The 23,494-nt window shown below is 42.7% G+C and overlaps 1 protein-coding gene across 3 annotated transcripts in view; it reads right to left on the bottom strand.

Moving 5' to 3' along the window:
• Positions 1-23,494, bottom strand: part of LOC139456487 (dentin sialophosphoprotein-like) — a 41,646-nt gene extending 18,152 nt beyond the window's left edge. The window contains exons 1-9 of one of the 3 annotated variants that reach the window (XM_071238223.1): positions 23,291-23,494; positions 22,174-22,320; positions 18,241-19,170; positions 14,027-14,089; positions 13,048-13,201; positions 9,368-9,531; positions 7,443-7,757; positions 6,030-6,822; positions 4,592-4,743 (exon numbers count right to left, since the gene is read on the bottom strand). In XM_071238223.1, coding sequence (XP_071094324.1) covers positions 4,592-4,743; positions 6,030-6,822; positions 7,443-7,757; positions 9,368-9,531; positions 13,048-13,201; positions 14,027-14,089; positions 18,241-19,170; positions 22,174-22,278 — 2,676 coding nt within the window. In that variant the 5' untranslated portion in view covers positions 22,279-22,320; positions 23,291-23,494. The other 2 variants (XM_071238222.1, XM_071238225.1) reach the window with 2 other exon arrangements.

The following is a 23,494-nucleotide window of genomic DNA, read 5'->3' as shown; positions in this document are numbered from 1 at the left end:
TAAAGTTGAAGGAGAATTATCACCAGATGAGATAAGTGACGCTGAAAACAGAATTATCATGGATGTGCAGAGGGAATCTTATCCAAAAGAATATTCATCTTTAGTGTCCAGAAAGCCATTACCATCAGGGTCGAAAATCCTGAACCTTCATCCTCAGATGGATGACAACGGGATCATGAGGATGAAGGGACGTTTGGAGTATGCTGAATACTTACCTTTAGATACAAAATTCCCAATCATTCTGCCCAAAAACAGCTGGGTGACAACGCTTATTGTCAAGCATTATCATGACGAAGGTAAGCATGTTGCTGGAACGAACCAAACATTAGCTTCACTTTCAACAAGGTACTGGATTATCTCTGCTAGAGAAGCGATTCGGTCATGGGAAAGGAAATGTTCACTGTGCCTATTGAATAAGGCAAGGCCAGTTCAACCAGTTATGGCTCCTTTGCCGAAAATGAGAATGGGAGTTTCACTTCGAGCCTTTACACAAACTGGGGTAGATTATGCTGGGCCATTCATGACCGTTCATGGTCGAGGTAAACATCGACAGAAGCGTTACCTCTGTCTGTTTACATGCTTGTCGACCAGAGCCGTTCATTTGGAAATGGCCTATGGATTGGATACGGACTCTTTTCTAAATGCCTTTTATCGGATGATTAACAGAAGAGGTCTTCCTGAGTTGGTAGTATCTGATAATGGTACCAACTTCGTTGGTTCGGTCAAGGAATTGAAGGAGCTGCTCCTACTCCTTGATGAGAATGCAGTGAGACGTTCACTTGCAAACAAAGGCATCAAATGGCGTTTCAATCCTCCTCATGCATCACATTTTGGAGGGGTGTTTGAATCCATGATAAAAGCTGCTAAGCGTGCCATTTTTTCAATCCTTAGTGCCGGTGATGTCACAGATGAAGAGTTGATGACAGCTTTCACTGGAGCAGAGGCTCTTATCAACTCTCGTCCGTTGACGTACCAATCTGCTCATCCACAAGACAGTACACCTCTCACGCCAAATCACTTCTTACATGGCCAGATTGGTGGCGTGTTCGCACCTGACACAGTTGACACAACAGACTTCAATCCACGCAAACGGTGGAGAAGAATTCAAGAATTGGTTCGTCACTTTTGGCACCGGTGGATGAGAGAATGGCTACCAAGCCTCAACACCAGAAGAAAATGGCACACTCCTCAGAAGGATTTACAAGTTGGAGATGTTGTCTTAGTAATATCTCCCGACACGCCTCGTGGAAACTGGCAACTTGGCAGAATATTGAAGGTCTATCCAGGAAAAGATGGCCATGTTCGTGTCGTTGATATTAAGACAAGACAGTCAGTAGTGAAAAGACCAGCAAACAAAGTATGTCCACTAGAATGGGTTTCTTCGAGTGAAACAAATGGTCTTGATTAGCTTTCAGGATAATAGTTTTCAATCTATGATTGACAGGTGTCAATCATGGAAGGGGGTATGGTTTAAAGACATGCCAAAGAGGGAACAGATAGCGGAAACGCATCTTCCTTCGCGGAAATAAGTATTGCATTGCACGGGCTGCCCGAGCACGTGCGGAGCGAGGAGATTGGAATTGCTTGAGTTATCGTCACTTTGGTTTGGAGATGTCGTCGCGATAGGACGTACATTCGTCACTTTGGTTTGATAGTTCGGCTCGATGGGAGGCATATTCGTCAGTTTTGGTTTTATATGTCGTCGCGATAGGACGTACATTGAACAGTTTCGTTCTATAGCTCGTCAAGGTAGGACGTAGTAGAACGTGTTAGTGGGCACAGGATGTCGCAATCGGGCGCAACAATGCTAGCCAAAATAGGGCTGGACTGATATAGGTTGATAGCAATAGATTTGAGAATCATATTAAGTTAAATTTGTCACATTTACATTTCTTCAGCTTTTATTAAGAGAATCACGTTTAGTTCCCCGAATTTATTATCTGAATTATTTCATATCAAGATAGTCACGTTTAGTTCCCCGCATACAACAGTGAGGGAATTCTCATTTTTGTTAATACTTAAAATTCCACTGCGCAACAGTAGGGGTGCCCTACAACAAACACCAACATGTTACATGTCACTTAGTAGGGGTGCCCTACAACAAACATCAACATGTTACATGTCACTTAGTAGGGGTGCCCTACAACAAACACCAACATGTTACATGTCACTTAGTAGGGGTGCCCTACAACAAACACCAACATGTTACATGTCACTTAGTAGGAGTGCCCTACAACAAACATCAACATGTTACATGTCACTTAGTAGGGGTGCCCTACAACAAACATCAACATGTTACATGTCACTTAGTAGGGGTGCCCTACAACAAACACCAACATGTTACATGTCACTTAGTAGGGGTGCCCTACAACAAACACCAACATGTTACATGTCACTTAGTAGGGGTGCCCTACAACAAACACCAACATGTTACATGTCACTTAGTAGGGGTGCCCTACAACAAACATCAACATGTTACATGTCACTTAGTAGGGGTGCCCTACAACAAACACCAACATGTTACATGTCACTTAGTAGGGGTGCCCTACAACAAACATCAACATGTTACATGTCACTTAGTAGGGGTGCCCTACAACAAACATCAACATGTTACATGTCACTTAGTAGGGGTGCCCTACAACAAACACCAACATGTTACATGTCACTTAGTAGGGGTGCCCTACAACAAACACCACCATGTTACATGTCACTTAGTAGGGGTGCCCTACAACAAACACCAACATGTTACATGTCACTTAGTAGGGGTGCCCTACAACAAACACCACCATGTTACATGTCACTTAGTAGGGGTGCCCTACAACAAACATCAACATGTTACATGTCACTTAGTAGGGGTGCCCTACAACAAACATCAACATGTTACATGTCACTTAGTAGGGGTGCCCTACAACAAACACCAACATGTTACATGTCACTTAGTAGGGGTGCCCTACAACAAACATCAACATGTTACATGTCACTTAGTAGGGGTGCCCTACAACAAACACCAACATGTTACATGTCACTTAGTAGGGGTGCCCTACAACAAACACCAACATGTTACATGTCACTTAGTAGGGGTGCCCTACAACAAACATCAACATGTTACATGTCACTTAGTAGGGGTGCCCTACAACAAACACCAACATGTTACATGTCACTTAGTAGGGGTGCCCTACAACAAACACCACCATGTTACATGTCACTTAGTAGGGGTGCCCTACAACAAACACCAACATGTTACATGTCACTTAGTAGGGGTGCCCTACAACAAACATCAACATGTTACATGTCACTTAGTAGGGGTGCCCTACAACAAACATCAACATGTTACATGTCACTTAGTAGGGGTGCCCTACAACAAACACCAACATGTTACATGTCACTTAGTAGGGGTGCCCTACAACAAACATCAACATGTTACATGTCACTTAGTAGGGGTGCCCTACAACAAACACCAACATGTTACATGTCACTTAGTAGGGGTGCCCTACAACAAACATCAACATGTTACATGTCACTTAGTAGGGGTGCCCTACAACAAACACCAACATGTTACATGTCACTTAGTAGGGGTGCCCTACAACAAACACCAACATGTTACATGTCACTTAGTAGGGGTGCCCTACAACAAACATCAACATGTTACATGTCACTTAGTAGGGGTGCCCTACAACAAACACCACCATGTTACATGTCACTTAGTAGGGGTGCCCTACAACAAACATCAACATGTTACATGTCACTTAGTAGGGGTGCCCTACAACAAACATCAACATGTTACATGTCACTTAGTAGGGGTGCCCTACAACAAACATCAACATGTTACATGTCACTTAGTAGGGGTGCCCTACAACAAACACCAACATGTTACATGTCACTTAGTAGGGGTGCCCTGCAACAAACACCAACATGTTACATGTCAGCACATTTTCCTGGAAGAACGTTACTCAATTTCAATCACATTTCTTTATATATCCATTTCCACAAGGACATGAGGTGAAATGGGGTTTCAAGATAATTACATGTCTTTGAATGGCATTTAGAAGTGATACACATAAGGAGTAACCCCACTTAAAAAGGGAAGCCAATAATTGATTGGCACTGATAGGTGATAGCAGGACTTAAATTATCACTGATTGGCAGTTGACATCCACAAATTCTCTTCCTTAATTGATATGGTGATGTGTGTGGCTGCTTGTACTAGTCTGGAGCTATGCCGGTTTTAAACTGCTACCTCACTGAGACACCAGTCCTTGTTTTATCCCTTTATGCCAAGCACCAGGCAGGGTAACAACAAGTAGCATTTTTGGGTATAACGCGGCTGGGGATCCATATTATTTTTTTTCAGCCAATATCTAGCCTTGATACAAAACCCCAGCCACACACCACCATGGGTTGATGCTGAGAGACCAGTCCTTGTTTTATTCCTTAATGCCAAGCACCAGGCAGCGTAACAACAAGTAGCATCTTTTGGTATAACGCGGCTGGGGATCCATATTATTTTATTTCAGCTGTAGCTGAAACAATATCTAGCCTCTATACAAAACCCAAGGCACACACCACCATGGGTTGATGCTGAGAGACTTACAGGGATTGGATCCTCTTTCTTCTTCTTCCGCCGCTCAGCCAGGTCCCGTTTCCATGACGGCAGGTCTTCAGTAGTGGTGTTGGTGTCCCGTACCCCAAGGGAAGACTTGCTCACTGATGAATCACCGCGACCGTTCACACTACTCGGCTTGGCTGAGACATACATAGAGAGAAATCAGAATAACATACAAGCAATAAAAGATATCTTCATTCCCAACAGAATCAGCACATACAAATATTGAATTAAAATAGAACAAAATTGTTGGAATGCTTTACATAATTTTCAACTTGATAAACGCAACGCAGTGGTTTCATACATTCATGTATCAGAACCGTGAAGATCCGGGGTAGAATAGGTCTTCAGCAACCCATGCTTGCCGTAAAAGGCAACTATGCTTCTCGTGAGAGGCGACAAACGGGATCGGGTAGTCAGACTTGCTGACTTGGTTGATGCATGTCATCGATCCCAATTGCGTGGATCGATGCTCATGATATTAATCACTGCATTGTCTGGTCCCGACTCAAATATTTACAGACCGCCGTCATATAGCTGGAATAATGCTGAGTGCGGCGTTAACAACAAACCAGACTCGATTATTTACAGACCTCTGTCATATAGCTGGAATATTGCTGAGTGCGGCGTTAAACAACAAACCAGACTCGATTATTTACAGACCGCAGTCATATAGCTGGAATATTGCTGAGTGCGGCGTTAAACAACAAACAAGACTCAAGTATTTACAGCCCTCTGTCACATAGCTGGAATATTGCTGAGTGCGGCATTAAACAACAAACCAAATGATACTGTGTCACCTCTGGAGTAATGTTGGTGGCATGCACAAGTTGCAGCATCGAGACGTGTTCAAATATGATGCTGACAGTAACTTTGTGAAAATATTATAGGTCACTATGTAATATCTATGTCTTCTTGACCAGGATAAAGTGAGTGAGTGGTTAAACAAAACTTTGAATAGGATTCTAATGATACCACAGAGTGTTAGATTAATGGGGTTGGAAAAATCGAAGTGATGCAGCTCTCAGACATGTATCACTTTGGTCAAACTCAATAGCATGCATGGTGCTGACTACGCTAGAAACATATTTGGAGCGACCCGGGACTAGAACCCACAATCATAGGTTGCTGGCATGTCCAAGGGAGGCAACTGCACAACAAATTATAATGCCTTAGATGACTGGGCCATCCGTGTCCCTGACAAGAATAAAGATTCTAAAGGAAAATAAAAGGAGTGGACTATAACTTATTCTTTCTATGCCACAGTTTGATACAGATGCTAGTACCTCTATCTAGGAAGCCCTTGCTTTATATATGTCAAAAAAACTTGGCACACAAAGAATAAAGAAGCCAAATCCTTGTGTCAAGATTGTTTTCAATGATACCACAGTTTCTAAACTTAAACTTAAAGATAAAGATAGTTCACCTTCTATCTTGGGTTTGGGCCGGTCCACCAGAGGTTTGAGGACTGCTTGTGGTCTGTCCTCCCTGGGGATGCGAGGAGTTGTAGTGCTGACACTAGTACTGGCCTTTGGACTGACCGCTATCTCCACCCTGGTCGTGCCTCCTTTAGCCTCGGATGTCTTCACAGGAGTGCGCTCGGTGAAGCCCCTGGTGTCAGTGCTGCTGGTGTCGCTGGTTGCCGGGGAAGTCTTCCGTAGCTTCATCCCGGTTAGCCAGGCAGGCTGGTCCTTCTTCTCCTCTTTCCCTTCCTCTTCTTTGTTCTTCCCCGGCGACACTCTCCTCAGGGAGTTCTTCCTCTCGGACAGCTCCCCGTGAATCACATTGTTCTCCACCATGGGACTGGTGACCTTTGAGTCAGAGTTGATGCTGCTGCTTCTGGTTGACCGGAGGTTGACCTTCTCCAAGGTCACAGACGATGTCTTGTTGCTGCTACTCTCCTGAGGCACGGTAGGCTTTAGCACAGTAGAAAACACACTGCTCTTACCAGTCTCCTGAGACAGGGACGAGGGGCCTTTCTTAGTCTCCCCAGGCTGTGTCTCCTTCAACCAAGACCTTGGGGTCGTGGTCTTAAGATCGGAGGGTGGAGACAGTTTAGGTCTGGGGCTGAGTTGTGGTTTCCTTGATATGATGACAGGTTTCTGTTGATCCTCCGTGGAATTGAGCTCACAGACAGAGGGAGCACCATTTGTTTGATCAGGGGCAGCATCAGCTGTAGAGGAGGGCTGACCTCGCTTGTTCCCAATTCCTTTTAACAGCTACAGGAAAGACATGACAAATATATCACTCTCTGGTCTTAAAATGATTAATAATATGTTGATGTTCAAATGGGTGATTGAGGAGGTTGTCAAACCACTTTTAGCAATATTCCAGCAATACCATGGTGGGGGACACAAGAAATGGGCTTCACATTGTACCTGGATTCAAATGAACTTGCAGAGGCACCATGTGATAACTTTTAGTAGTGAAAATGCAACAATGCCATGAGTACAACCTGAGACAATTGCATGAACAACTTATTCAAAATGCACTCGAAGGGCCCTAACATCATGCAACAAGATATGTAGAATATTATCATTTGAGTGTTGACATCCTTTCATACTGACCAATGTAGCTGCCAAATTTACAAATAACATGTCACCAAATTGTGTTTACTTCAACCCCTCCATATCTGTCAAATTATCAACAGATGCAATCATAATAGCCTAGTATGGTCATGACAGCCTAGCCCATAAAAAACAGTCTTTAATAGGGAACTGTACACAAACTCTTTTTTGTCAAAATTCAATTAATTCATAATTCATAATATCTTTTGTAACATACAACAGTATGATGGACAGAGGATGGATGTTTCCACGAATGAATTCTGAGAAACTACCTGAGACTGAGCCAACATATCAGGTCCTAGCACCAGCCTTCCTCCAATGGGGCCCTTCTTCCCGACTGCCTCCTCCTTCTCTGGGCCAGCACTGGAGGAGGCGACCTCCTCGGCCTTCTCCTTCGTCCCTTCAACCTTCTCCACGGACTTCTCCTTCAACTTCTCCACCGGTTTCTCTTCAGGCTTCTCAGGGGGAAGCTGCACCTGCTTGGACTCAGCCTTGACCACAGAGGAACCTCCAGCTGCGACCTCGTTGTCAACCTTGTCAGTCTTGGTTGATGGTTGACCTCTCTTGCTGCCAATACCCTTCAGCAGCTGTAGTACAAAACATCATGGAAAGAAATGTTACTGGAGTAAGTACATCATGCCATACGCCTCATCAGCAATCTTGTAAGTCATCATGCCAAGAAAAGAAATGATCATGATCAATAGAGGTTATCACTTGAGTGTGTTTGGGGATGGTAAATATCCTGTATTGGGAATATACATTGTATTTGCAAGCCTTGGCGAGCTAAATACATAGATCATATTCCTAATACAGGATATTTACCATCCCCAAACACACAAGAGTGATAACCTCTTTATCATATAATGTCATTCTTCAATTGTGCTCGAAAATCTCTTCCCATCTCCCACAAACATTTCCTAAATATTGCAAGTTTTCCTGGAATGAGCGGATTAATATATCCTACGTCAGAGGGTATCTGACGTGTCTGTCGGACAGTGACAGTAGCCAATATAGTCTCAACTGAAACCTGTTTCTTATACAGTGGCTTAATCATATATATGCAAAACAACAATTGCCTACACAAATTGTTTCTCCTTGCCTTTCGCGGCAATCCTAAAGTCTGTCCACCAGAATAACTGCCCTTTATCAAAAGAGAAGCTACTCTAACTCTACCAGGCTTCATGGCCACAGTCAGACCTTGTTGACAGTTGGCCTGTCCTGTCATAACGTTATGAAGTAGTCGGATGTACACAGATTGTCAAAACGAAACAAGTTAATAATTTTTTACATATTTCGGCAAAATCCAGTTGTTTTAATTTATGGAAAAGGTTCTGAGCCACCGAGGTCTGCAAGCACAGCTATGGCAACTGATCCCGCTGGGCAAGCCCCCTAGTGACCAAAATTGTTTTGCAATGTATATCTCCAATGTTGTCAAAACTTGTAAATGCCTTAGCTACGTCACAGTTAGTGATTTTCAGTATATATAAGACTGTTCTTTTGATCATGATAGCAATTATCCCAGTAATTTCTCCACATTCTCGATGGTTAATTCTGACTCAATTACCGAATGACAAGGGCGACGCCATGTTTGTTTATAAACACAGAAAGTTGTCCCTACTTGACCTTTGATATTTGCATCTCTATCTGCATATGACCCAACCGTTTTTATCCGTTGGCTTTATTCTGGGGAGAAACCTACTCATTATATGTTAATAATATATCACAGGGTTCGAAATTAACACACGCCTGCTTCCTGAGATGAGTAAAATTCAGGAAGAACTAGTTACAATTCTTTGTAGGCTACCAATTTTACCATAAGGTAGATTGCAAGTGCATTTCTAACCCTGCATATACAGTTGCCATCTGAGTTCTGTTGGTAATAAAATCTGAGTTCTGTTGGTAATAGATCCGTGAAGATCTGGGGTAGAAGGGGTCTTCAGCAACCCATGCTTGCCGTAAAAGGCGACTATGCTTGTCGTAAGAGGCAACTAACGGGATCGGGTAGTCAGATTTGCTGGCTTGGTTTATGCATGTCATCGTATCCCATTTGTATGGATCGATGCTCATGATGTCAATCACTGGATTGTCTGGTCCAGACTTGATTATTTACAGACCGCCATCATATAGCTGGAATATTGCTGAGTAGGGCATCAAACAACAAACCAACAAACAAATCTGTTGGTAATATTGCTGTTACCTGTGACTGTGCGAGGACATCAGGTCCAAGGAGCAGTCTCCCACCAGCTACAGGGCACTTCCGGCCAGCTTCAGGCTTCTTGTCCTCGTCCTTCTCCTTGGCGACGACAGACTCAGGTTCTTCCTCTGGCTTAGCCTCATCTTCCACTTCATCCTTGTCTCCATCTACACCAATCATGACAAATACATTTCAATTCTGACATATCTATAACGATCGATTCGGGGTCTCAGTTCACCTCTTCCCAATGCAAGAGTGGCCATTAGCCTATACCAAAGTGTGAAACTAGACCCAGTTTACATCTTCCCAATGCAAGAGTGGCCACTAGACTATACCAAAGTGTGAAACTAAACCCAGTTTACATCTTCCTGATGCAAGACTGGCCACTAACCTATACCAAAGTGTGAAACTAGACCCAGTTTACATCTTCCCAATGCAAGAGTGGCCACTAGCCTCTACTAAAGTGTGAAACTAAACCCAGTTTACATCTTCCCAATGCAAGAGTGGCCACTAGCCTATACCAAAGTGTGAAACTAGACCCAGTTTACATCTTCCCAATACAAGAGTTGCCACTAGCCTCTACCAAAGTGTGAAACTAGACCCAGTTTACATCTTCCCAATGCAAGACTGGCCACTAACCTGTACCAAAGTGTGAAACTAGACCCAGTTTACATCTTCCCAATACAAGAGTGGCCACTAGCCTATACCAAAGTGTGAAACTAGACCCAGTTTACATCTTCCCAATGCAAGAGTGGCCACTAGCTTATACCAAAGTGTGAAACTAGACCCAGTTTACATCTTCCCAATACAAGAGTGGCCACTAGCCTATACCAAAGTGTGAAACTAGACCCAGTTTACATCTTCCCAATGCAAGAGTGGCCACTAGCCTATACCAAAGTGTGAAACTAGACCCAGTTTACATCTTCCCAATGCAAGAGTGGCCACTAGCCTATACCAAAGTGTGAAACTAGACCCAGTTTACATCTTCCCGGTGCAAGAGTGGCCACTAGCCTATACCAAAGTGTGAAACTAGACCCAGTTTACAACTTCCCGATGCAAGAGTTGCCACTAGCCTCTAACGAAGTGTGAAACTAGACCCAGTTTACATCTTCCCAATGCAAAAGTGGCCACTAGCCTATACCAAAGTCTGAAACTAGACCCAGTTTACATCTTCCCGGTGCAAGAGTGGCCACTAGCCTATACCAAAGTGTGAAACTAGACCCAGTTTACATCTTCCCAATGCAGAGTTGCAAGAGTTGCCACTAGCCTATACCAAAGTGTGAAACTAGACCCAGTTTACATCTTCCCGGTGCAGAGTTGCAAGAGTGGCTGCTAGCCTATACCAAAGTGTGAAACTAGACCCAGTTTACATCTTCCCGATGCAGAGTTGCAAGAGTGGCTACTAGCCTCTACCAAAGTGTGAAACTAGACCCAGTTTACATCTTCCCGATGCAGAGTTGCAAGAGTTGCCACTAGCCTATACCAAAGTGTGAAACTAGACCCAGTTTACATCTTCCCAATGCAGAGTTGCAAGAGTGGCTACTAGCCTCTACCAAAGTGTGAAACTAGACCCAGTTTACATCTTCCCGATGCAGAGTTGCAAGAGTTGCCACTAGCCTATACCAAAGTGTGAAACTAGACCCAGTTTACATCTTCCCGATGCAGAGTTGCAAGAGTTGCCACTAGCCTATACCAAAGTGTGAAACTAGACCCAGTTTACATCTTCCCGATGCAGAGTTGCAAGAGTTGCCACTAGCCTATACCAAAGTGTGAAACTAGACCCAGTTTACATCTTCCCGATGCAGAGTTGCAAGAGTTGCCACTAGCCTATACCAAAGTGTGAAACTAGACCCAGTTTACATCTTCCCGATGCAGAGTTGCAAGAGTTGCCACTAGCCTATACCAAAGTGTGAAACTAGACCCAGTTTACATCTTCCCGATGCAGAGTTGCAAGAGTTGCCACTAGCCTATACCAAAGTGTGAAACTAGACCCAGTTTACAACTTCCCGATGCAGAGTTGCAAGAGTTGCCACTAGCCTATACCAAAGTGTGAAACTAGACCCAGTTTACATCTTCCCGATGCAGAGTTGCAAGAGTTGCCACTAGCCTATACCAAAGTGTGAAACTAGACCCAGTTTACATCTTCCCGGTGCAGAGTTGCAAGAGTGGCTGCTAGCCTATACCAAAGTGTGAAACTAGACCCAGTTTACATCTTCCCGATGCAGAGTTGCAAGAGTGGCTACTAGCCTCTACCAAAGTGTGAAACTAGACCCAGTTTACATCTTCCCGATGCAGAGTTGCAAGAGTTGCCACTAGCCTATACCAAAGTGTGAAACTAGACCCAGTTTACATCTTCCCAATGCAGAGTTGCAAGAGTGGCTACTAGCCTATACCAAAGTGTGAAACTAGACCCAGTTTACATCTTCCCGATGCAGAGTTGCAAGAGTTGCCACTAGCCTATACCAAAGTGTGAAACTAGACCCAGTTTACATCTTCCCGATGCAGAGTTGCAAGAGTTGCCACTAGCCTCTACCAAAGTGTGAAACTAGACCCAGTTTACATCTTCCCGATGCAGAGTTGCAAGAGTTGCCACTAGCCTATACCAAAGTGTGAAACTAGACCCAGTTTACATCTTCCCGATGCAGAGTTGCAAGAGTTGCCACTAGCCTATACCAAAGTGTGAAACTAGACCCAGTTTACATCTTCCCGATGCAGAGTTGCAAGAGTTGCCACTAGCCTATACCAAAGTGTGAAACTAGACCCAGTTTACATCTTCCCAATGCAGAGTTGCAAGAGTTGCCACTAACCTATACCAAAGTGTGAAACTAGACCCAGTTTACAACTTCCCGATGCAGAGTTGCAAGAGTTGCCACTCGCCTATACCAAAGTGTGAAACTAGACCCAGTTTACATCTTCCCGATGCAGAGTTGCAAGAGTTGCCACTAACCTATACTAAAGTGTGAAACTAGACCCAGTTTACATCTTCCCGATGCAGAGTTGCAAGAGTTGCCACTAACCTATACCAAAGTGTGAAACTAGACCCAGTTTACATCTTCCCAATGCAGAGTTGCAAGAGTTGCCACTAGCCTATACCAAAGTGTGAAACTAGACCCAGTTTACAACTTCCCGATGCAGAGTTGCAAGAGTTGCCACTAGCCTATACCAAAGTGTGAAACTAGACCCAGTTTACATCTTCCCGATGCAGAGTTGCAAGAGTTGCCACTAACCTATACCAAAGTGTGAAACTAGACCCAGTTTACATCTTCCCGATGCAGAGTTGCAAGAGTTGCCACTAACCTATACCAAAGTGTGAAACTAGACCCAGTTTACATCTTCCCGATGCAGAGATGCAAGAGTTGCCACTAACCTATACCAAAGTGTGAAACTAGATCCAGTTTACATCTTCCTGATGCAGAGTTGCAAGAGTTGCCACTAACCTATACCAAAGTGTGAAACTAGACCCAGTTTACATCTTCCCGATGCAGAGATGCAAGAGTGGCCACTAGCCACTTGAGGGGCTGACACTAGGTGCGTCCTCTGACTGCTGGACTAAGAACGTCCTCTGCAGACAACCGACCTGCACTGGCGGGGAAGGCACTGTGTACAGTATGTCCTCTGCAGACAACCGACCTGCACTGGCGGGGAAGGCACTGTGTACAGTATGTCCTCTGCAGACAACCTACCTGCACTTGTAGGGCTGACGCTGAGACCATCCTCCGGCTGCTGAAACACTCGTCTCATGCTGCTGCGAGTGGGCTTCTTCCTCCGTGCCAGTGAGCTCCGTTTCCGTAGCGATGATTTGCTTCTATTTATGTTTGGATCCAGCAATGATGTATCCTAGGTGATATGAGCATAATGATCAAAATCAAAGGTCTGTCGTCGCTTACAAGAGATTCAGATGAATTCAGACAGAGATTATGAAATACATTTGTTTGAGAAAAGGAGCATAAGTGAAACTATTCCAGTCATCAAATCCATGGGGCATGTTAGAATTTTGTTTGTTCATAAAGTAGTAAATATATACCATAAAATAGATTCCTAAAAGCCTTAAGAAGAGATAGGCACTTGGACCGCTTCATGGCATCAGAAAAGATGACTAATGTAAAATTAATACACACATCTCTTAGATAAGCAAACGTCAGTAGTTCCTTAGAAAATCTGTCTCCATTGCAGACACTATGCACCAAGTAAACTAACATGGATCAAGGGCTGTAACTCTGTAAAAAGATAATTTACGGGTCCAAATTTCAAAGTCCATCTTGATAAGTATCTCTTATATAAGCATGCAAACTTTCATTCATGTAACTTCAGCATTTTGCGAAAATTTGTCTCCATTTCACACAGGATGCACTTAGTTGGAAAGCACAGAACAAGGGCCATAACTCTGTAAAACAATAATTGGCGACACAAACTTTCATTTGAGATCATGACCAGTAAAATCAGTCTGAAAAATGTTTTTTCTCTGACTAAACTTTGTCCCCTTTGAAAAGCAGATGGAAGGAAGGACGGACTGACAGACAGACGGTCTGACCACCCAATCCTTTTGGTCACCTCTTACAACCAGAATAAGTACCTGGGGACCTATTCTAACCCAAATCCTGGGCTGCATTGTTCTAGCTGTAATATATTAAGCAAGCCTGACAAGTTTAACAATATAGATACCTCAATCACAGAGAAGTCCAACTCATGTGGTTCCATGTCTCCAAAATCACTGCTGCTGTTTCGCTGAAACATAAGCACAGTTCTAAAGCTCTAAAGAGGTGAAATGAGGTTTAACGTCACATCCAAGATTATTGCACTTAAATAGCAACGTGCATGCACACGTGTGTGTGTGTGTCTGTGTGGCTGCTTGTACTAGTCTGAACTGATGCCGATTTATAGTCCTACATCACTGAGATACCATGCCGCAGTTTAACATGAATACCCCACTCAGACACAGTATACTGACTCCGAGCCGACCAGTCCTTGTTTTAGCCCCTTAATGCCGAGCGCCAGACAGAGTAACAACAAGTACCATCTTTTAACGTCTTTTGGTATGACACGGTCAGGGATCGAACCCCGGACCTTCCGCTCTCCGGGCAGACGCTCTACCTCATATTATAGTAAACTACAGCTACAAAGAACTCAAAGGGAGCATTAATTCTAGTTCAGTATAACCATAGTTCGTTATATGCATCTTTACAGCATATATATACAGTGAGTGTTAGTGAGTTGGGTTTAACGCCGCTTTTAACAGTATTCCAGTTATATCGCGGCGTGTCAGTTTAATGTGGGAGGAAAGCCCGAAGAAATGCAGGTCTCTGACGTTTACTACTTCGGTGAAACCCATGAGCACGGGTATGGTGCTGACAAACCTAGAAACATAATCGGGGCGAACCGGGATTCGAATCCACAATCATAGGTTTCTGGCGTGTCCAAGGAATGCAACTCTGCACAGCAAATCGCGGCGACTTAGACGACTGGGCCACCTGTGCCCCCCATATATATACAGAAAATTGTCAGGACCAAAAACACACTTTGTTACATCCGTGAGTTCATTACAAGCGTGTTTGTTTGAACGTAGTTTACTGTATTTTCATACACTCTAGGACATGTTGCCAATAAATAAATCTTAATAAAGGATGTGGCCTGGGGTTCGAACCACTGTCCTTCTGCTCTCTGGTTAGACACTTTATCCACCTGACCTCTTGATATTATGATCACCGTCGGGATACGAAGACACGCGACTAGAAGGTTAACAGTCACATTACTATCTGATCCTACCGGGTACCCATTCATTGCTGGGTGAAGAGGTAAATGTCAAACAAAGTCACTTGTCCAAGGAATCAGTTTAAAAGTTTGATGTTGGATAAAAAAACCAGACATATCCCCAAGATTGATGTCAGATAAAAAAAAAAATAGACATACCCTCTCCCCCCCTAAACTCTAAAAAACCTTCATTATGAAAATGTTGAATTCCTGAGTTAAGTGGCCTTTTTTGTCACCTATTCTTGTGTTTTGCCCTGATTTTTCAGAACGTTTATCAACTGAAGTTTATTTATTTGGTGTTGAAAATCATTTGATGGGTTTTACATATCAAATCTGCCATTCTATCTTAAACACTGCACTAGATGTATAGGACAAAGCATGTCTGTGGGTTTTTATATTTGAAACCGAGGAACGTCAGCCCCAAGGTTTTATCCCAAGGATGAGGGTCTTAAATATCATGAAAACATGAGGGGATGTCTTTTATCTAATATATAAATAAAAAGAAACACTTAAAACAACATTTATCAGCATTTTCATGTTTTAAACATACTTTCCATGAACCTTAGGAAACGGGTGTAAAATATCTGTTGCTGGCGTACGGTATTTGAAAAAGACAATCTTAAAAGCATTGTGATTTATCAGCGCGGCTGTAGCCTAGTGGTACACTCACTGGGCTACAGATAAAAAGGTTATGTGTTCGATCCTCAGGAACATAAGAAAACATTTGTCATTTAATTTTACATTTCTTTACATTGTGTTCAAATGCACAATACATTTCTAGCGAGAAACATTCATATGTCACAATCTAAATGGAAGTTGTATTAATCAAACCCTGGCGACATTACGACATCCCTGTTTATGAGATTTAACCCAACTGAAGAACAATAGTATGACATCAGTGGAGGTTTATAAGTCCTTACCACTATTGGATACCTCCCTCGTAAAAAGAGAAAACCTACCTCGTAAAAAGAGAAAACCTACCTCATAAAAAGAGAAAACCTACCTCGTTAAAAGACTGAATGCATCTTATGACAACTCCTAACCACATACCAACAGCATATGAATGAAAACAGGATGTTCTAAGTTTAGTTACTGTATATAATATTGAGCACTTGTTGAGAAATCCAGTGGGTTGATTTTGTCAGGTCGAAAACTTGCAGGGCCATTCACTCCCCCACCTCTAAATTTAAGGAAATAAGATTTTTTTTATCCCGCATCCAACTTTTGAACTGCTCCCAAAAGAGACAGCACATGTGCTACATGTGCTTGAGTGTGGGGCAGGACCGAGGCCCTAGAAACTCTCAGGAGACAAGCTGTCTAACATGACCAGCACAAGTTCCTAGGGAACTGTTCTAATCCCAACCACTCACTTGACAAATCAGTAGCATGTTACTGTATAAATAGAAGAGCATGGAGTCATCCCACAGATGCTATCCTTACCATGTTGGCTTTCTGTCAGTTTAACCTTCTTGGTCAAGTGGAAAAGGCGTCTGTACGGGTCCAGGAAATATTACGGCTGCTACAGTCTATTGAATTTGTTCAATTATTATTGTAAATCTTATTGTTTTATGCTACAGCTGAGCATTTCACTTGCTGAAGGTGTTTCCTGAGAAATGGTCCGACAGAAGCATGACAGGCTTCAACATGTTAAATGCATGAACAGTTGCGGGGACATCAATGAATAGAAACTAGCTGCTACTGTGAAAGAATATGTTAGAAATGTATTCTACTTCCTTTATTCTGTAAAGGGGGAAGTGGCAACTGAATCTGGTTGTTGAATTTAAACATGAGCAACACAAATAACTGATTTCATTGAAACATGGAGAGAATTGTTTCCTGAAATTGTTTTGTTTTTTGTTTGTTTGTTGTTTAATAGACCCGTGAAGATTCCGGGGTAGAATAGGTCTTCAGCAACCCATGCTTGCCATAAAAGGTGACTATGCTTGTCGTAAAAGGCGTGGATCGATGCTCATGACATTAATCACTGGATTGTCTGGTCCAGACTCGATTATTTACAGACCGCCGTCATATAGCTGGAATATTGCCGAGTGCAGCGTTAAACAACAAACCAACCAACCATCCATCCAATGTTGTTTAATGCCACACTCAGCAATATTCCAGCTATATGACGGCGGTCTGTAAATAATCGAGTCTGGAACAGACAATCCCGTGATTGATACGATGACATGTATCAACCAAGTCGGTGAGCCTGACCACCCGATCCCATTAGTCGCTTCTTACGACAAGCATAGTCGCCTCTCATGACAAGCATGGGTTGCTGAAGACCTGTTCTACCCCAGAGATTCTCAGGTCTCTGAAATGGTACACCTTCAGTGACCTACTGACATGCAGTAACACACTGCAAGCCTGGCAACTGTAACCTCAACTCTAAAATATATTATGAAACCATAGATATTTAACAGCAAATATGAACACACAATTAACATGTGTAACATTTGACCACTTTCTAAATGGCTTCGTGTGTTCACAGCTTTCGGACATGGGAGCCGTGCCAATTTACACTTGACAGGGGGGTACACAAAGTATGTGATCTAGACTATCAGTTGTCAGACTTTCATTTTTGTGGAAGCCTCGGTGGGTAAGATCGCTGACTTTGTGTGCTGGCGATCAGGTGCCTCACCCAGGCGGGACTCAACCCCAAAAAGTACGAGAATCTGTACTTTACTCAGAAAGTGTTATCCCAAATATAACTTGTTACATTTAACAGCAAATACAAATTTAGCATGTTCATGTTGATGTGCTTGAGAGCATGAGTTCTGTTGCCCAAGCATCACACGGAATGATTGGGAGCTGACAGCTATGGTACTGAGAGCTTCTTCTAACCTCACATTAAGCAATCATAAAATGTCTTTCACGAAAGTCTATGTCTTTCATAGCTCCAGTGCCTATGCTAGAATTCAAGATGTTCAGCCCAAAAAAGGCCACCAGGTTTTTATAAAAATGTGGGAAAATTTTTAAACAAATACAGTAGTCTGGATAAATGATCAATATTGTGAGCAACGATCCACCCAGTCAGGGTACAATGACATGCAATCACTTCTTATGACTATGACAAGCATCGGTTGCTGAAGCCCTAATCTAGCCCAGGTTGAAGTCATGTAGCTTACCTTAGCTTGCTCTGCCCCAGGTGAGATGAGAACATCAACCTTCCCATCCACAGTGTCAGGAGTGTTCTCGGTATCTGCTGCTGCTGCTGTCTTGCTGCTGGCTGTATCCCTGGCGAAGAGGTCATCAAGGTCACTGTTAATCCTGCTGCGCTTACCATTGGTGAACATGGCGTCATCTGTAGACAAAACCGCTGTAACCGATTCCGTGGACTTTGTCATCTGAGAAGAACTGCCAAACAGGTCATCTAAATTTGTTTTACAACTAGACGTTTTCACAGTGGATTCTTTGAAGATATCAAGTGTGTCGTCACTTTTGTTACTGGACATATCTATTCCAGAACTAGACTTCTTTTCACTTGAACTCCCAAAAATATCCTCAAGAGTTTCCTCAGATTTTTTCGAGTCACTTTTGAACAGTTCATCAAGGTCATCAGTATTCTTGCTGGAAAAAATAGCGTCTGATTTCCCACTTTCAGAATCACCAAATATATCCACAAGTTGAGATCCATTGCTGTTACTTGACGTCTGGCTCGACTGCTTTGCACCACCACTTCCAAACAGATCAACCAAAGAAGAATCAGTACCAGAAACTGTGCTGGACTTGACACTTCCAAACAAGTCATCCATGGCACTACCCTGATGTACAGATGTGCCACTAGGTTTGGAGTCCTCAAACAAATCTTCAAAGGTGGATCCATGACTGGATGTACTCTTCTTTGCCTTCTTATCAACGGGTCCTCCCCCAAACAGGTCATCAAATGTACTCCCGTGAGCCTTGGTGCCACCCTTGCTGCCGGTGCTGGAGAAGAGGTCGCCAAGGTCGTCGGTGTTAGAGGACTTCATGCTGGAGCTACTACTACCAAATAAATCTGCGTCTGCCATGGACTTGAAGTCATCAGCATCCCTTGACAAAACCATCCAAGAATCACCCTGTAAAATGGAAAACTGGGTGTTAATTGTAAGTGAGTGTATATGTAGCAGCCCGCAGTAATACAGTCATATCACAGCAGTCTGGGGGGTGGGGGGCGGATAGCCTAGTGGTTAAAGCGTTCACTCATCACGCCGAAGATCCGGGTTCTATTCCCGACATGGGTACAATCTGTGAAGCCCATTTCTGGTGTCCCCGCCGTGATTTTGCTGGAATACTGCTAAAAGCGGCATAAAAACCACGCTCCCTCACTGCAGACTGGAAATAATCCAGCAATATCACAGTGACTTGTAAATAACCCAGTCATATCACAGCGATCAGCAATAATCCAACAATTTCACAGCAGTCACCAATGCTCCATTGACAATGATTTTAACATTATCGCACTGACAAGGAATACTGGACTTTCATCCTCAATTTCGAACACTGACAATAGAAAAATGTCACACTGCCAACTGTAAAATACCGTACAACCAAGGCTCTTGATCCAGTGTGCAACTCTTGAGTTATAGTAAACAGTTGCTACACTTCACCATCAGGAAGTGCAACTGTGTGTCTGAATCAATGTCACATATGTATGAATATACCCACTACACTAGCCAGTAATACTTACACACACAGACAATTGACCCTTGACTCACACACTGCTGTGATGTCATTCCATTGTTCATCACCTGTTAGCACTACTATTGCCTGTTGTCACATTGTAGGTTATCAATCAAGACTGATAACATTGTGTCCTATATTCACCGAACAGGTAAACATTCAGTTCTGACAAACAGGGATGTCCGATGAAAGAAATACCCAATATTTCCTATGTGATAAATCCCTGGCCTGCACATAACCCTGCTCTTGCACTATGTAATATAGCATGTTATCAGACAGGCATGCAGGCAGAGCCCTGAACCATGCAATGACATTAGATTCTATATATTACCACCCTTAACTTCAGCCACTAGTCTCAAGCCCGAGTCTAGTGAAATTATGTTTGGTCTAGTAAGCATGGTAAGCTCAGCTAATAGTTGTCCTCATAACTACACAAAATCTACTGAATTATCATCAGCATCTTGTTTGGGGGAGTAGACTCTAATTGTCTTGTGCACATACTGCATGACACACATGCATCTATGGATATATGCATCCAGATGGAGTGCAAGGTGCACATACCTTTTTTAAGCATACTTAACATTTATACATTTGCAGAGCTCCAGGTAACTTTTCGAGCAATTGAGTTTTTACTCTTAATTGGGTTATTACATCTTTCACTGGGTAACTAATATTTTTTCACTCATCTATTTTATCAATCTATTGGGTTTTTCCCAAAAAGAGTGAACATTTTAAGATTTTAAAAAAATGAAATAATGTTTTAGATGTATATAACTGTTCTAAATATATAGGCTTGACTCGGTAAGTAAATTAGGTTGTAATTGTATTTCGGAAATTAGCTTCTTTGAATGCATGCTGAAAAAGCTTCATTGGGTATTTACGTGTGCTGTTTTTGTACATTTGAGTTTTTCATTTACTGGATGCGTTTCTGTACGCAAGTTAACTGAAAGTAATTGGGTTTCGAATATTTATTTTTTGGGTGGGGTAGGGGGTATTTTACACAAATACGCTGCTTATCTGAGGCTCTGAAATTAGTAATTTTCAGGGTGATCCAGTTCACTAAAAAGTAAAAGTAAATGTAAAACAACCCTATGACTAACTCGCTTGGCAAATATAATTTCAACAAAGCTACCGAACATATATTGCCAAATCACAAAGAGCACCTCTCCTTTGCTGTATCTGCACTTGCTTTGGTCCTGATGGTTAAAGGTTATTTCCGCATGCATTCACCAAGTATCTATCAGGTCATTCAGGAAGTACGAATCCAGTGCCATAGGCAGCTGGGGGGCAGGGGGGGCAGTTGCCCCCCTGAATTTTTTATAGAAAACAGTTTTATTTGAATGATGAAAATACAAGTTTGGGACAAGTGATACTTGTACAAATATTTGCCCCCCCAGTCAAAAAAAGTTAACTACGGCCTTGGAATCAGTCATTCAGGAAGTATTAATTTGGTCATTCACACCACACACTGTTTATCGTGATATGTAACTAAAGGTGGGTTTATCCTGCAGATGACATCCCTTCAGAGGCAGAGGCAGGAATTTAAAAATACGGGGTGCATGAATTGATTTGGCTGCACCCTGCCTCTGAATCCGTCAGTGCCCAACCTTGTCAACTTGTTCATGAGGTAAACATCTCTGGTCATACGGACAAGCCTTCCGTCCTCAGATAAGAAAGTCAGGGCTCGAGTCCCATCATGGGCTGGAAGTTTTATGGGCGCTGCATTTAACTCAAAGGTTATAACATGGCTCAATCTTGAACCATTTCACCCTAATGTTTGCCTGTTGTTTAACAACGCACTCAGCAATATTCCAGTTATATGACGGCGGTCTGAAAATAATCGAGTCTGGACCAGACAATCCAGTGATTGACATCATGAGCATCGATCTACACAATAGGGATATGATGACATGCATCAACAAACGGGCCTGACCACCCGCCTCTAATGAAAAGCATAGTCACCTCTTATGACAAGCATGGGTTGCTGAAGACCTATTCAAACCTGGATCTTCACAGGTAACTTAATCTAATGACACAAGCAATGGCTTAATTTACCACAACACACTGCAGCACTTCTAGTCCTTATAATGATAACATATAGCAAAACCCTTAAAAAGGGCAAATTTCTACTAGTCCTCATGATACCTTAACTATTGGGTGGTTTGGCAAGAGCTAAAGGACAACATGGGCGGATACAGCTTTTTTGAAAAGGGGGGGGGTGCACAATTAACATCTATTTATTGTCTTTGGTGGTAATTTATACATAAATAAAGATTTTTTTCGAAATAAAAGGGGGGGTGCGCACCCCCGCACCCACCACCCCTCTGTATCCGCCCATGGACACTACCAATTTCTATCGCTGGGAAGGGTACCAGGATGCAAAGCTAAGCAACACTTACCTTCGGGGGATGGGATACAGGCAGAGGGGGTGGCGACTCTACCCCCTTCTCGTCTTCCCCCATGTCTAGGAGGTCTTCGAAGGGGTCTCGCACGGGTGTAGACATGACGATAACTATATGCCTCTATTCTTGGAAGTCATGTGCATTCTGTATATAAGAAGCCAGTTGTTAGTAAATTAAAACCGGTCATATTTTCAGCATGTTTCTGAGGTCGGTAACCAGTCCACAAATAGGTGGTCGTTCAAGAAGCGTGAAGATATACAATAGATGCAAAGATGTGCAATTAGATAAAGTCTACTCATGGTAGATCTACAAGTAAACTTCTGCAGTAGATGTGGTGAAAATGAAGAACAAAGACAATTCACTCATCTGTGAAGTCAGCACATTTCTTTGACAATGGTGACATCATGCATTAACCCTAGCTTATTGCTTTGATAGCTATGACTACAAAGATATGCCGAGCTTTGTTGAATTATTTCTTCGTTTAGCGATAATAAATAAATATTTAAACTTACAAACACTATCAATACATAATATTTTGATTTTGCACAGTGTATCAATATAAGGTCTAACACCCACAAATCAAGATAACAATTCTAGTATGTCCATCACAGATGTGCTATAACTTGTATTACTTCATAACGTTTCACGTGCAAAGATGTGATGTCATTGTTATTACTTGTCAATCTCAGGTGATGGGAGGGGTTGTCTTGGCTCCGATCCAAGTCCATGCGAAACGTTATGTCCGTGACAAAATCGATTTAAGTCTCTAAACCATGGAATAGGAAATATGAACGGAAACGAAAAAGACCCGAGGCTAAGATTGTGACATCTCAGCGTCGGAATTCGCTTATCCACGCCTCCTTTAGCGACACCATCCGTCAACAAGCTTTGAAACTCTCAGTCAAGCGATGTCACACTCACAAACGGTGACATCACAAGGCTTGGTCGACTGAAAATATAGTCCCGTCTGTTCCGCATATTTACAAGTCCAAACTGGTGTGATATCAGACCCTGCAATATATGTAGCTACTTGTTTTCACAAATTCCCCAAACTAAATTAGATTGGCCGAAGTTGATATGTTGTCATTTGTCAACGTTCGCACTTGTCACTTACCTGCAAGCGCTATGCTACTTGTGTGACGACACGCTCTATATATATGTGGCGCGCTCAACGCGATTTTTCACTGTCCTAACAATCTGACAACAAACAGTCTGTTGTAGGTGCCCCGATTGTTTTGTCCTATACCATGTAGATTATACAGATATCAACAAGGGAGTTCAATGGTATTATAATGATTTCAAACGACGAAAACATTAC

The sequence above is a fragment of the Haliotis cracherodii genome, unplaced genomic scaffold, assembly GCF_022045235.1.
Source record: "Haliotis cracherodii isolate W230 unplaced genomic scaffold, xgHalCrac1.p SCAF_11, whole genome shotgun sequence".
In the NCBI taxonomy this organism is placed as follows: Eukaryota; Metazoa; Mollusca; class Gastropoda; order Lepetellida; family Haliotidae; genus Haliotis; species Haliotis cracherodii.
Note: the sequence above shows the minus strand (reverse complement) of the source record. Positions and strands in the feature narration are given on the sequence as shown.